Source organism: Delphinus delphis, chromosome 9, assembly GCF_949987515.2.
Source record: "Delphinus delphis chromosome 9, mDelDel1.2, whole genome shotgun sequence".
Taxonomy (NCBI): domain Eukaryota; kingdom Metazoa; phylum Chordata; class Mammalia; order Artiodactyla; family Delphinidae; genus Delphinus; species Delphinus delphis.
Window position 1 is genome coordinate 92,611,425 of NC_082691.1, and position 13,970 is coordinate 92,625,394.

The window sequence follows — 13,970 nt, forward strand, 5'->3', positions numbered from 1 at the left end:
TACACATATGTACATAAACTCTGATAAGTTTTATGTTTATTTGTTCCTAAATGGGATCATGCTATATGAACTGTTCTACAACTTTTTTTCCTACTTTAGTCCAAGAAATCTTGCTATGTCAGTACATCTAACCCCAACTCATTCTTTTTAATGGCTGTATAGGATTCCACTGTAAGAATGCATCATAATTTAATTTAATTAATCCTGAAATTAACTGACGAAAATGTAGGTTGGTTTCACTTTTTTTTGTCTATTACCAGTCATACTTCTACATAAATGCTAAAATATCCTAGTAAATATACCTTTGAGAACCCATGTAAATATTTCTGTAGAACAGACTGCAAAACTATAGTGGCTGAGTCATAGGATATGAGCATATTAAAGTTTGATATCACAAACCGCCCTCTAAAAGTAATCTAAAAATGTTACCACCAATAATAAAATCCTGTTTTCTCCACATCCTTGCCAACATTGGATATTATCTATCCTTTTAATTTTTGTCAATATACTGGGCAAAAAGATCTGATTTTAATATGCATTTTCTGAAGACTAGCATACTGAGCATCTTTTCATATGCTTATTGGCATATTTCATATATGCCAATATATGAACTGCTTTTTCATCTTTTTTTTCTCTGAACTGCTTTTTCATCTTTTTTTTTTTCCTGTTGTATTGCCTTTTTCTTACCGATATGTGACCAAAACAAGCTTAAATTCAAGAACTAGTAGGTCCATCAAGATCTTTTTACAGTCTTATGCAGTGAGCCAATAGGTACTTGGAAAATGACCAGGGATACAAACAAAAGTCAACCCACCACATTTCTACTGTGCCACCCACTCCTCTCTGTGCCAAAGATGCTCCTTCAGCTGCATTCTGTACTGCTCTGTTATAGCCTCCGCAAGCAAACTAGGACTAGAGGCTGTGCCCTCTTTTTTTTTTTTTTTTGGCGGTACGCGGGCCTCTCACTGCTGTGGCCTCTCCCGTTGCGGAGCACAGGCTCCGTGGCCATGGCTCACGGGCCTAGCCGCTCCGCGGCATGTGGGATCTTCCCGGACTGGGGCACGAACCCGTGTCCCCTGCATCGGCAGGCGGACTCTCAACCACTGTGCCACCAGGGAAGCCCCATACTTCATTTCCTAAGTGTCTACAAAGAGCAATTCCTCATATGTCAATTTCTAGAACTTCTAAACAATTCAACCTGTTTTGGAATGAAATCTTTCCAAAGCATACACACCTCTCTGATTTTAAAAAAAACAGAACAAACTCATTTTACCCTTTATTTTACTAATACCTCAGATGCAGATATTAATTCTGACATATGGTGTTATAACAGAGGGATGCCCTGTTGAGTTACTAAGGTGGATAGAGCTGTTTTCTCCTATACTAATGACTCCAGCATGAGAAAAAAAAATTGTGTTTGTGCCTTGCAGATCATTTTTCCTCCTTCTCCACTTAACAGCTATTAACTTCCTTCTTGCTGCCTGCCTCTAGTATCTCTTTATTCCCACTCCACACACGTGCTGGGCTGAGAAAGAAAACACTGTTATTGGCATAAGACTAAATGGATTCTGGGGAGCTCCCGAGGATAAACATACATGATCTTTGGCACAGAAATTTTATGGCAACATGGGCTACTTATACACAGTTGTTCACTCTTTCAGACCCTGAGTGCCATTCCAGAATGCTAACATTTACAGATAAGTGAATTCCAGTTATGCATGTAAAAGGTGTAAATAGTATGGAATTACTGGTAAAAACAGATTGGACTTAAAGCAATTGGAATTAACCATAAAACCTATTTTCGACATTCAGGGATAGCTGTACATATGTCTTAATGGCACTGAGTTTTTTTTTACAGTTGTTCAATTAAATTTTTTCTATCTTCTAAGAAAGTCTGAGTGCTAATATGATTATTTTTGTTTATCAATGATAACTGAATGAAGAATGACTCTTTATACAGGCATTATAGATCTTTGGAGGACATTGTTATCATTCTCCATTGAGAAAAGAGTAACCATCACCCTAAATAACTGATTTTTAGAAGAAAGCATCCGGCTTTTTTTCTCCTTTTTTTCCTTTTCTTTTCTTTTTTTATGGAATGCTTCACGAATTTGCGTGTCATCCTTGAGCAGGCACCATGCTCATCGTCTCTGTATTGTTCCAATTTTACTATATGTGCTGCTGAAGCGAGCACAGCATCAGTTGTTTTTAAATCATGCTTATATAATCTGGAGTCTACATAAGCTTAAATGATCCAAACCAAAGACCCGACCTTTTAGCCCACTCTCCTAAGACCTGGACTCTGTCCTGTTGCAAATACCCCTTTCAAGGAACAGATCCTTTGAAACCCAACATCCTCTTCCCTCCTTCTGCCACTGCGTGGTTGTAGGCCACCCTCATTTCTAGCCGGGACTCCTGAAACAACCTAATTGTTCTCTCCACCTGCAATCCTGGTCCTGCCCATCCTCTCTTCACACTGTAGCCAGAGACATGTCATTTCTTTCCTAAAGCCATTGGTGGTTTGCAGTTGTCCTCAGGATAAAATCCATCATCCCTTTAGCATGGCTTGCAAGGTCTTTAAGAATCTGACCCCAACCTACGGCTACCACCTCATCTTTCGTCACTCTCACCACACCTTAAGTGTGCTGTGCTGTCCACAGCCTCCCTGGCCTTTGTCAATCTCTCGTCTTCATAAACACTCTTCTCTCAACTTTTTTTTTTTTTTTTTTGCATAGCTAGCTTTTGTTTGTCCTAGAGATCACACTCAGACTTCACAGTGTGCTGATTTTCTAGAGTCTGCTTTGATTCATTTTTTCATTCATTCAGTATAACTGATATAATGGGATAATACTGTCAAAAATATTATGCTTTTTTCCCTCCAATTCTTTATACACAACTATCCTTCATTTAGCCAGACACATACTTTGCCTCAAAGAGAATTAGAATCTTGGAAGGAATATATAAGGAGAAAGAATTATGATCAGCTTTTGATTACCAAAGCAGGATCTAGAAATACATGGCAAAAAATGGCAGACTTTGTTAACTAGAAAGAACTCTGAATAAGACCAGGAGAAGGAACCCTCTCCCAGTTGAGAGTCAAAAAGGGCCAACTTGCCTCTGACTCAGTCTTTCAGGGACCTAGGGTCTGGGCCCAGAGGGTGGTCAGTGGCTAAAAGTCAGAGATGACAGGGGAGTCCAGGAGCAGAGGAATGCGTGTGTCGCACTCCCCGGTAGAACACCAACATTCCAATGCCCTGGAGACTCTTTGGAGTTTTCTACATAGACACTCAGATTATCTTGACATTTTTGTTTCCTTCTTTCTAACCATTTGGCATCTTGAGGTACCTGGGTGGCAGAATCTTGCACCCTGGATCCTAAACATGTTCCCTGACCATATACATGACCCGTCTAGGGTCTTGAATCCAGCTGGTATCAGGACAGGTCCTTCCCTGCTTAGCCGCCCCCCAAACAAGTGCTTTTTCTAATTTCACTTTGCTTCTGCTTTTTATCCAAATCTGAGTTTTTATAATCTCCTCTGCTGTTAAGGTGGGTGGCTTTCACCTAACTGCTGCAGTTCTTCTCCTCAATCCAGTCTGATCAGTTCTGGGCCACCTTCCAGCCTGTAGGAACTTGCTTACTCACCTGCCTTCCACTCTTCTCCTCTACGTCCTGTTACATGCCTGGTTTCCAACTCCAGTTTATCAAGATGTAACCCAGAGCCCTTCTATCCTTCCAGGCATGTCTTACCACCTCTTACACATAATCATGTATAAATTACACAGACAACAGCCTATCCAGAGGGGTTTCACGTGTGCAACAGGGTTGTTTTTTTTTTTCCCTCAGAGAGTAGCCATCTCTTTGAGATCTGCTCCTTGGCCTCTTTTAAGATAACTGCCTGATCTTTTCAAGATTATGGGTCCAGTGGTTCATACCAGTCTATCTAGACCATATTAACAGCATCATGGGAGGCAGGACTGGAAAGCCAACATTAAAAATAAACACAAACAGGGGCTTCCCTGGTGGCGCAGTGGTTAAGAGTCCGCCTGCCGATGCAGGGGACACGGGTTCGAGCCCTGGTCTGGGAAGATCCCACATGCCGCGGAGCGGCTGGGCCCGTGAGCCACGGCCGCTGAGCCTGCGTGTCCGGAGCCTGTTCTCCGCACTGGGAGAGGCCACAGCGGTGAGAGGCCCGCATGCTGAAAAAAAAAACCACAAAAAACACAAACAGAACAAAAACACCCCCTAATTCCATGTAACAAGAGACAGGCCAAGGAGCAGGACCCCTCCCTGACCTTCACAAGGGAGAGTGGAATGGGGAAAGGTTCCTTGAGGAACACCCTGCACGTCCAGAGAACTGCAGGCACCCTCCTCGCCTCTTGCATCCATGCTACACAAAGGCATATACTTGGCCACAAACAACTCTCCCCTTTCACCAAGTTAAAGGAAGAATGACAGCCAGTGAGTAACACTGTCAAGCCATCCAAATACATTTCAGAGAGTTTCAGCACTCTTCTGTTCATAAAAGAGGAGAAACAGACGAAGCATCCAAGAATGTCACCATTAGAGCCAGTTATGGCCAAGACCCGGGAACACGTATATATATATATACCGTATTTCCATTCTCTAGGAGAAATATTTGTTTGACTTCTGACATAAGAGACTCATGAGAGGGCTTCCCTGGTGGCGCAGTGGTTGAGAGTCCGCCTGCCGATGCAGGGGACACAGGTTCGTGTCCCGGTCTGGGAAGATCCCACATGCTGCGGAGTGGCTGGGCCTGTGAGCCATGGCCCTGAGCCTGCGTGTCCGGAGCCTGTGCTCCGCCACGGGAGAGGCCACAACAGTGAGAGGCCCCGTGTACCACAAAAAAAAAAAAGAGACTCATGGGAAACTGATGGGTTTAAATGTCACACCTGTTATATTTCACTCAAGATGGTTACTCCGCTATCTCCAAACATTTCTCAGTAGGTATTAGTGATGTGTTTAAACTTAAGAAACTTAAGAAATGCTCATCTAGTCATTCCCCAGCTTAAAACCCTTCATTAGCTTCCCCTGCCCTGGGGTCAAGTCTATTGCGTGGCCATGTCTTGGACCAATTATTCCTGACTCTATGAGGCTGGTGAACCCCACCTGTTCTTAGGAATACCTCTCCAACCTGTTCAGGTGTCCACAGGGCCTGTTCTTTTCATCTACAGCAGGTGAACATTTGCAATCATTAAATTATGTAAAATAATGGTGTGGGGGGGAGCATGTCTAACTTGTTCACCACTGTGTCCCCAGCATGTAGCACATAGAAGGCACTCAAAAATATTTGTTCACTGACTGATTGGCTTCTTGCTTTTGGGGGGGAGGGGCGTTGAATTTAATCTTAGTTATATGAGTTGAGCCCCCTTTGAAAATGTGATAAACTATTACTTGTTCCCTTAAGATGAGTGATTCTTGGACTTGCCTGGTGGTGCAATGGTTAAGAATCTGCCTGCCAGTGCAGGCGAGACGGGTTCAATCCCTGGTCCAGGAAGATCCCACATGCCAAGGAGCAACTAAGCCTGTGAGCCACAACTACTGAGCCCACATGCTGCCACCATTGAAGCCCACGCACCTAGAGGCTGTGCTCTGCAACAAGAGAAGCCACCACAATGAGAAGCCTGCGCACCACAACAAAGAGTAGCCCCCGCTCGCTGCAACTAGAGAAAGCCCATGCACAGCAGCGAAGACCCAGCGCAGCCAAAAACAATTTTTTTTTTTTTTTGCGGTACGTGGGCCTTTCGCTGCTGTGGCCTCTCCCGTTGCAGAGCACAGGCTCCGGACGCACAGGCTCAGCGGCCATGGCTCACAGGCCTAGCCGCTCTGCGGCATGTGGGATCTTCCCGGACCGGGGCACGAACCCGTGTCCCCTGCATTGGCAGGCGGACTCTCAACCACTGCGCCACCAGGAAAGCCGAAAAAAAAATTTTTTTAAAGAAAGAAAAAAAGATGAGTGATTCTTTGGTTTTTGTTTGGTTGGCTTTTGGGTTTTTGGTTTTTGAGTTGCATGAAGGAATTTAGGAACAAAAAGAAAGAGCTGAAAAGATTTTGTGTGACCACCGGTGTGGCCTGAGATGGGAGAGGCCTCATCTCCCATCTTTGATTAGAACCTAGCAGTGGCAGTAGGATGGGCATAGGTCAGGAAGAGCCATGGCCGGTACTGAGTAGCAATGGTAGACAAAGTCATCAAAAAGGGGGAGTACCTTGCAAGATGTATGAGATGCCTTGGTTTCCCCGCCCTGCCCTTCCCACAAAACACAAATGACAGGAGGGAAGCAGGGCTAAGGTGCAGTGATCAAGTCCCACGGCAATTTCTCACTCTACTTTGGACATTTCAGGTTAACATGAGCTTATTTTCTCTCCATGACTGTAAAAGCCTGGATGTGCTGGTTAATACAAAATAATTACATATATCTCATAACAGGAGCATGTGTAGAGCCTGAGCGATGGTTTCTACTAGTTCGGCTTCTCTATCCCATACAAACCTTTTCCATATTTGGTGTCACAAATTCCATGTATGACCCAGTCAAAATTATTCGCACAGACAGACTCTACATGGGTGCGTCTCACTGCACAAAATAGGATTCGCTCGTCTCTCTTCATCTCCTTTTTCTTCCTAATATAAGAAATGTGAGACTTAGTATCGGGAACATTCCTCCTCCGCTCCCGTTAATAACATTAATCCCAACTAAAGTCTAATCATCTTAAAATTTTATTCTGCTAGCTTTCAGAATGGAGCTACTAACATTAAGGCAACAGCTGTAAAAAATAAATATATGAAAACTTTTAAATGATAGACACATGAAAGCATTTAATTGTAAAGCTGCAGCTGAAAGAGAGAAGCTTGAGTGGACACAACGAAAACACAACTAAAGATTGAAGAAACTGTTGACTACTAAAATGAACCAGTGAATGTAAATCTTAAAAGACAGATCTTCACTAATCCATTCAAACTTTATGTCAAGACACCTAATAATGTGGCCACCAACCTCTCAAAAGCCTTCAAGAGCTTTGCGTTCCGGATCTTCTTTATCTTTCCAATCTTGAAATTTTTCATGGAAGCTTTGAAATGCTCACTCACTTTGGCATATTCCAGAGAGTCATTATTGATCTCAAACAACTAAAAAAAATTTAAAAATATATGAGTGTGAAGCAGGAAACATTTAAGGCATGATATGTCCATATGTATGGCTGCCTGTGCCACGGAGTATCCTTGCCAGGCCTCTGACAGCAGATGGGATAAGCTGGCTGAGGCCTTCCACATCTGGCAGTCCATTCCGGTGATGAACTAGATGGCATGGAGCCCGTCTGTTCAGGCTGACTTCAGGCTAACAGAGCATTATGCCTGAAGGCAAACGGAGCGTCCCCACCCCATCCCCAGGTGTGTGACTTAGTTAGTCCAATGACCTGGTGAGTTCCCTGCCTAAGGCCAGTGCAGGGGCAGAGGCATTGGAGGTACCCAAGGAGCCCAAGCAGAGCTGCCTGCACCCAAAGCTGGAGTCTGATGTGGAGGCTAAATGATCCAGGAAGAGTCTCGCCCCAAGCAGGCGAGGTGATGAGGTAAGGCACACTTCAACTCCCATAGAAACTTGTTTGTTAACTCCAACTAACGACAAGTCGCTTTTACTGTGAGTTCCAGTTTTCTCATCTGTAAGGTAGGGAATCGAATATCTATTTTACAAGTTTGTTGTGAGGATCTATCCCAAGGAGATCGTGTATGCCTGGACTCTGGAAACAATGACGTGCCCTGGAGAAGACTTGTTCTCTGGGAAAGTGGCACATGACACAATCACCATTTAGATGTCAGCCTTTGCATCTTGATTCAAGGGTTTTGCAGAAGCGATTCACTCACTCCTTCACTCCTTCATTCATTCAAATACACACATTTGTAGCAAAGTACTTTGTCCCATCTTTAAACAATTCACCCACTAAAAAGTAAAAACCAAGTACCTCATAGCCAGTTGAGGATGAGGTGCCCGTGCCCCGTTGAGGACTAAATACCGAGGTGAAAGGCTCTGGTTGGGTCCTCACCTGCTGATGGCTGCAAGCAAGACAGAAAGAAATTCACCTGGCTCCCGTTTCATGTGCCCAAATCACCTTCTGTGCTTAACTTCAACGAAGGTGAGGTTCCTCAGAAAACTTCCCCTTTGTATCTTCTTTGCACTACATCCCTGCATATTCCTGGTACACACATATCAGTAACCATGCTTTTAAAAAAGGTGGTAATCATTCATAATTTGGTAAATTGTTATCTTCCCATTGATTTAAAATGTAAAAGCCTTGACTCTTTTTTACATTTCTGCTTAACCTTCAAAGGTCCTAATGTGTTAGCATTAAGTTTGTCTTACAGTTTCTTTGTCAAGTGATAAACACTGAAATAGGGGTATAGGGGAAAGAATCCTGCCTTTCCTGGATGAACTGTATTTCAGAGTAACCATACACGTGGGTGTTCTCTACTAACATGTACAATACATAGGGATTTATTGTACAATTTTAAGTTTGAAATTTTCCATAATGAGAAAATTAAATTTTTAAAAATGCTTTAAGGAAAAAAACTCTTTAAAGACCCCCTTCTGGGGCTTCCCTGGTGGTGCAGTGGTTGAGAGTCCGCCTGCCGTTGCAGGGGACACGGGTTCGTGCCCCGGTCTGGGAGGATCCCACATGCTGCGGAGCGGCTGGGCCCGTGAGCCATGGCCGCTGAGCCTGCGCGTCCAGAGCCTGTGCTCAGCAACGGGAGAGGCCACCACAGTGAGAGGCCCGCATACCGCAAAAAAAAAAAAAAAAAAATACCGCCTTCTGTAAAATGAAGATTCTTTTGGCATGAAAGAAATTGGCCCCAATTTATATTTCAAGCTCTGATTTCCATACTATGCTAGTATAGTGCAGAACAAATTCAATTAATACGTTGTAAGGTGCTCATCAACAACGCTATAGTTCATTTCTCTTTGGACTGTTCAGAATAATACTCACAGCCCTTAGTCTGTCCTAAAGCAGTGTGTCCCCTCTGGGCTCATGACAGCAAGATTCAAGCTGGTTCTCTCCACAGCCGCCCACGAACAGTTTTCTCAATTCATTTTATTCACTCACTCACTTAGCTGACTATTTAGTATCACTACGTACCATTCATCATACAGAATATTTCAAGAGCTTTGAGGAGCTGATATTTGTGGAGGGGAGGGAAGAGGTGGAGGATTATGCTAGGGGAGACAGGTGGGAGTGTACTTGACGCCTCTCAACACTGCGATATTTTTACTTTATTCATTTGAATGTTAAAAGAACTGGAGGGAAGCTTAGCTGGCTAGGCTGATCCGATTCTAATTCTTGGGAGTTGGAATTAAGAAATTCAGAGAAAATTGGGTAGTAGCGGCAGAAGGTACAGCTGAAGGGATATAAAGAGTGGAATAGAGTCCGCCTGCCGATGCAGGGGACACAGGTTCGTGCCCCCGTCCGGGAAGATCCCACATGCCGTGGAGCGGCTGGGCCCGTGAGCCATGGCCGCTGAGCCTGTGCGCGTCCGGAGCCTGTGATCCGCAGCGGGGGAGGCCACAACAGTGAGAGGCCCGCGTACCACCGCAAAAAAAAAAAAAAAAAAAAAAAAGATTGGAATAATGAGGTTAAAATTGTCAAGCATTAGCCAGAGAAAAGTCTTAGGAGATATAAAGACAGATATGCACATAGATACAGATAAGGTTGCTGCGTCTTTTAGCAGGGGAATAAGAATAAGAAGAAAAGCAGCTAAGATATACTTGACAAATGTACTAGGATCAAGCCCATGTTACAGATGCGGGGGATGCAGAGTGATTAGTTTGTCCAAATGCACACAACTAATAAGCAGCAGGCAGAAGCTGAGCCTAGACATGTAGCTCCAGAGTCCGGCCGTTAACCTGGTCACAGGCAAAGATCTGTGACCCCAGGCTGCTCAGGCCCTAAAGCAGCACTTGGACCCAACTCCCAGTCCTAAGGCCCTCAGAGAGCTCAGCTCCCCAGCCTTGGCTTGTAAAACGTTGTTTTCCCTACTACACCACGTTTATCCCTTTTGTAACTTCCCGTTTCCATGGAATACCTTAATTCTTACAACCAAAAGGACCTAATTAGAACACAGACTTCACACCTGCCTCGACATCTGTTTTACATAATCACTCATCACCCAGGAAAAAAAAAATCCAACTCCAAAAATGTTCATGAGCAATGTAGGTTTGACTGAGTTTCATGAGCAGACAGAGGCGTCACACTGAATCCCCACAGCAAAATTTCCTTTGCAAATCCCCTTTCATCAACTTTATCTTTCCCCAAAGCCTTTGCTCAGGCAGCTACCACATCCCTTTTTTTCTCTGCATTTCTTTCTCAGCCTCCCACCCTTATAAATGCACTCAACAAAACTAAAGATATCCAGAAGAACCCATAGCAAAACAAAAACCCAGTAATTGTGCATTTGATTCTTTCCTGGGAACAACCAGCCGTTCCCAGCTGAAGAAGCTGAGCCCAGAGTAAGAGATCTGCCCAAAGTCCCCCAGGAATTGGAGGGAAAGACAGACTTCCTGCTCTAGAATTCTTTCAGTCACGCTGTACCGCTTAGCAAGTACCTCACTCATCGTTAAAGCAAAAGGAAATTGCAGTGTTATGTGAGCAGGAACATTTCAGAAAACAGGGTCCAGATTCATGAGCGACTCAACGAGGTCAACGTGTTAACATCTCAAACGTGTGCCGGCAAGCAGCGTTCCAGACACTCACACTTGTCCATGTTTCACCTGCTCCACATCCCAGTAAGACACAAACGTCGGCCTTCTGACGATATCCTTTTGGGTCTTGGAAGCTATGTTTGTCTGAATCATCCCTTTAGACAGAAAAAACAAAACACAAATCAAGAATCAGTCCTAGGAAATGATTTATTGTTATTTTTCAGAGGCTAGTAACACAGCAAATATTCATGACTCAACTGTACATGTAAGAATCGAGAAAATCCTTTTGGATGGAAATCACTCATGATAAAAACTTGTATTCTTCACTGCCCTTAGTATAAGACCCAGAAAACAAAGAGGTAAATGAGCACTCCTGAATTAATCTAATCTTTAAATCAAAGTCAGGTGGTAAAGAGAGCCAGGGCAGCCAGATTACGTCACCCATGACAGGCTTCAACGATTATGGGTTGGAACGTGGTAGCTATATCTTAGAAGTTTTTTCCTTCCTCAAATGTGAAATGTCATTTTCAATTCACACATGTTGTACACCTAAGTCTAAGCTGCAGGCAGCATGAGCTCTTTAAAAAGTAAATCATCGTACATTGCTAGTGAAAGTATAAAACGGTGCAACCACTTTAGAAAACAATTTGGTAGTTTCTTATAAAGTTCAACATACACTGCCCATGCAATCCAACAATCCCACTCCTTAGTATTTATCCAAGAGAAATGAAAAGCTACATCCACACGAGAACTTGTGTTTGAATGTTCCTAGTAGCATTATTACAAGAACCAAAAAGTGAAAACAACCCAAATACCCATCAACAGGTTAATGGCTAAACAAACCATGGTATATCCATTTTTTTAAAAATTTATTTTATTTATTTATCTTTGGCTGTGTTGGGTCTTTGTTGCTGAGCGAGGGCTTTCTCTAGTTGTGGCGAGCAGGGGCTACTCTTGGTTGTTGTGCGTGGGCTTCTCATTGCGGTGGCTTCTCTTGTTGCACAGCACGGGCTCTAGGCGTGCGGGCTCAGTAGTTGTAGCTCGTGGGCTCTAGAGCACAGGCTCAGTAGTTGTGGCACAGGGGTTTAGTTGCTCCGTGGCATGTGGGATCTTCCCGGACCAGGGCTCGAACCCGTGTGCCCTGCATTGACAGGCAGATTCTTAACCACTGTGCCACCAGGGAAGCCCCATGGTATATCCTTACAATGGAATATTACTCAGCAGTGAAAAGGGAAGGACTACTCTATATGCAACAACATAGATGAGTGAAAAACAGTATTCTGAGTGAGAGAAGAGAGCCATATGCAGAGTACACACTACAACGTTCTATGTATATGGAATTCTAGAACAGATAAAACTAATCTATAGTGACAAAGTAAACCGGTTGCAGAGGAGAGACCGATTGCAAAGGGGCATAAGGCAACTTTTTGGATCAATGGGAGCGTTCTAGATCTTGATTAGAATAGTATTTGCACTCACTTGTCAGCACTCATCCAACTGCACACTTAAAATGGGCGCATCTTATTGCAGCAATTACGCCTCAGTACAGTTTTACTTCAACATCAACAAAACAAACAATGACAGAAAGAGCAAATCAGATCATGCCACAGCCCTGCTCAAAACCTTCTCGAGGTTTCCAGCTCATAAAATATTTAAGTTTCAATGTCTTCTCTCATCTCTTACATACCTCCTTCCCATGTGCATGGGCTGCCCCCTCCCTTCTAAAGTTTCCTCCTCAGATAAAAGCAGGCTCTCTCTCGTGATTCCTCCATCCTCTTTCTGCCTCATCACATTGCTTCATTTTCCCCGCAGCTGTAATTAGTTTCTGAAGTTGCCTGGTTTGCCAGCATCCAGAACGGGGCCTAACACACAACTGACACTCTAATACTAGTTTAATGAATAAGAGCAAATAAGAAGTAGAAAGAAAGTAGTCTGGAACACTGCAAACTTCTCTGAACTGGTTTCTATGAACCAAGTGAACAAAATTATGGAGCTAAAATTGTTCAGACTCAGGAACAAGGTATATTGGTTCTCATCTCTCCACCACATTTCACCATAGAGAATACCACCAAAAAAATTTTTTTTAATTTAAGCACATTTTTAATTTGACCATCCAACAGAGGAGATTTTTATTTTTCTCTATTGCCGTCTAGTCATGGTCCACATGCATACATTCCTGCACTTATCATGCACATTAAATTTTTAAAAAATTCATTTCTGTTTTAAATATAACATAAAACCCAAAAAGTACAAGAAATACAAACTTGGGGTTCTGTCTTCTTCATTTAACAATATCAAATTTTGCTTTTACTGCACAGTTTTCATAATCATAATTTTTAACAACCGCCCAATACTCCACTGAAATTTAATACCTTAATGTGTTCAGTCACTACCTTAGTGGTACACAAGCTATTCCTCTACTTCAGTACTATAAGTAAGGCTTTAACAGAGACCTTTATGCCTATAGCTTATTTTTTTCTTGTGAATTATTTCCTTAGAAAGATTCCTGAGAAGATAAAAAAGCAAGCATATTTTAATATCTCTTGATATGTATTGCCAGGTTGCTTTCCACAGAAGTTGGTATAATGGCCCTTCAAAGCTATATGACTTAACACACCATAACTGGTACAGGACCCAAATCTCAGGTACAACCTGGGAATGTCAAAGACCTGACAAAATCTCCTTTACCTCTTTCAAAGCACCTATAGGGCTGGGTCCTGGAAAGGCAAGTATCTGACCACACGCAAGGGGTGTCCCACGGATGCAGCCGATGGGACAGTACATTCAGAGGGAGAGCAGTTTCTGCCCTGGTTTTTTACTAAACACAACAGACAGATGGGTAGAAGGTAACCAGAAAATCTTCCTATGGAGGCTCAAATAAACATGGCGGAAGGCAAAGTCTTTAGAAAAGGTGATGGATAAAACCACTGACCTAGATGATGAAGCCTAAAAGGAACAGCAAGGTTCTAAAATTCAGAAGGGGGACTTCCCTGGTGGCGCAGTGGTTAAGAATCCACCTGCCAGGGCAGGGGACACGGGTTCGAGCCCTGGTCCGCGAAGATCCCACAGTGAGTCCGCGGGCCACAAACTGAAGCCCGCGCGCCTAGAGCCCATGCTCCGCAACAAGAGAAGCCCCCGCCATGAGAAGCCCTTGCGCCGCAACAGAGTAGCCACCGCTCGCCGCAACTAGAGAAAGCCCGCGCGCAGCAACCGAGACCCAACACAGCCAAAAATAAATACAATAAAATAAATAAATTTAAAAATAAATAA

At 43.4% G+C, this 13,970-nt stretch overlaps 1 protein-coding gene and 1 non-coding gene across 2 annotated transcripts in view; both read right to left on the reverse strand.

The window, feature by feature from the left end:
- The window catches only part of ZC3HAV1 (zinc finger CCCH-type containing, antiviral 1), a 67,345-nt gene that overhangs the window by 5,081 nt on the left and 48,294 nt on the right, over positions 1-13,970 (reverse strand). The window contains exons 9-12 of the mRNA XM_060020969.1: positions 10,753-10,855; positions 7,972-8,062; positions 7,011-7,141; positions 6,507-6,637 (exon numbers count right to left, since the gene is read on the reverse strand). Of these exons, the coding sequence (XP_059876952.1) occupies positions 6,507-6,637; positions 7,011-7,141; positions 7,972-8,062; positions 10,753-10,855 (456 nt within the window). The remainder of the gene's footprint in view (positions 1-6,506; positions 6,638-7,010; positions 7,142-7,971; positions 8,063-10,752; positions 10,856-13,970) is intronic.
- Positions 2,088-2,194, reverse strand: LOC132431434 (U6 spliceosomal RNA). Its single transcript, XR_009520740.1, has one exon. It is a non-coding gene; the product is annotated as a U6 spliceosomal RNA (small nuclear RNA).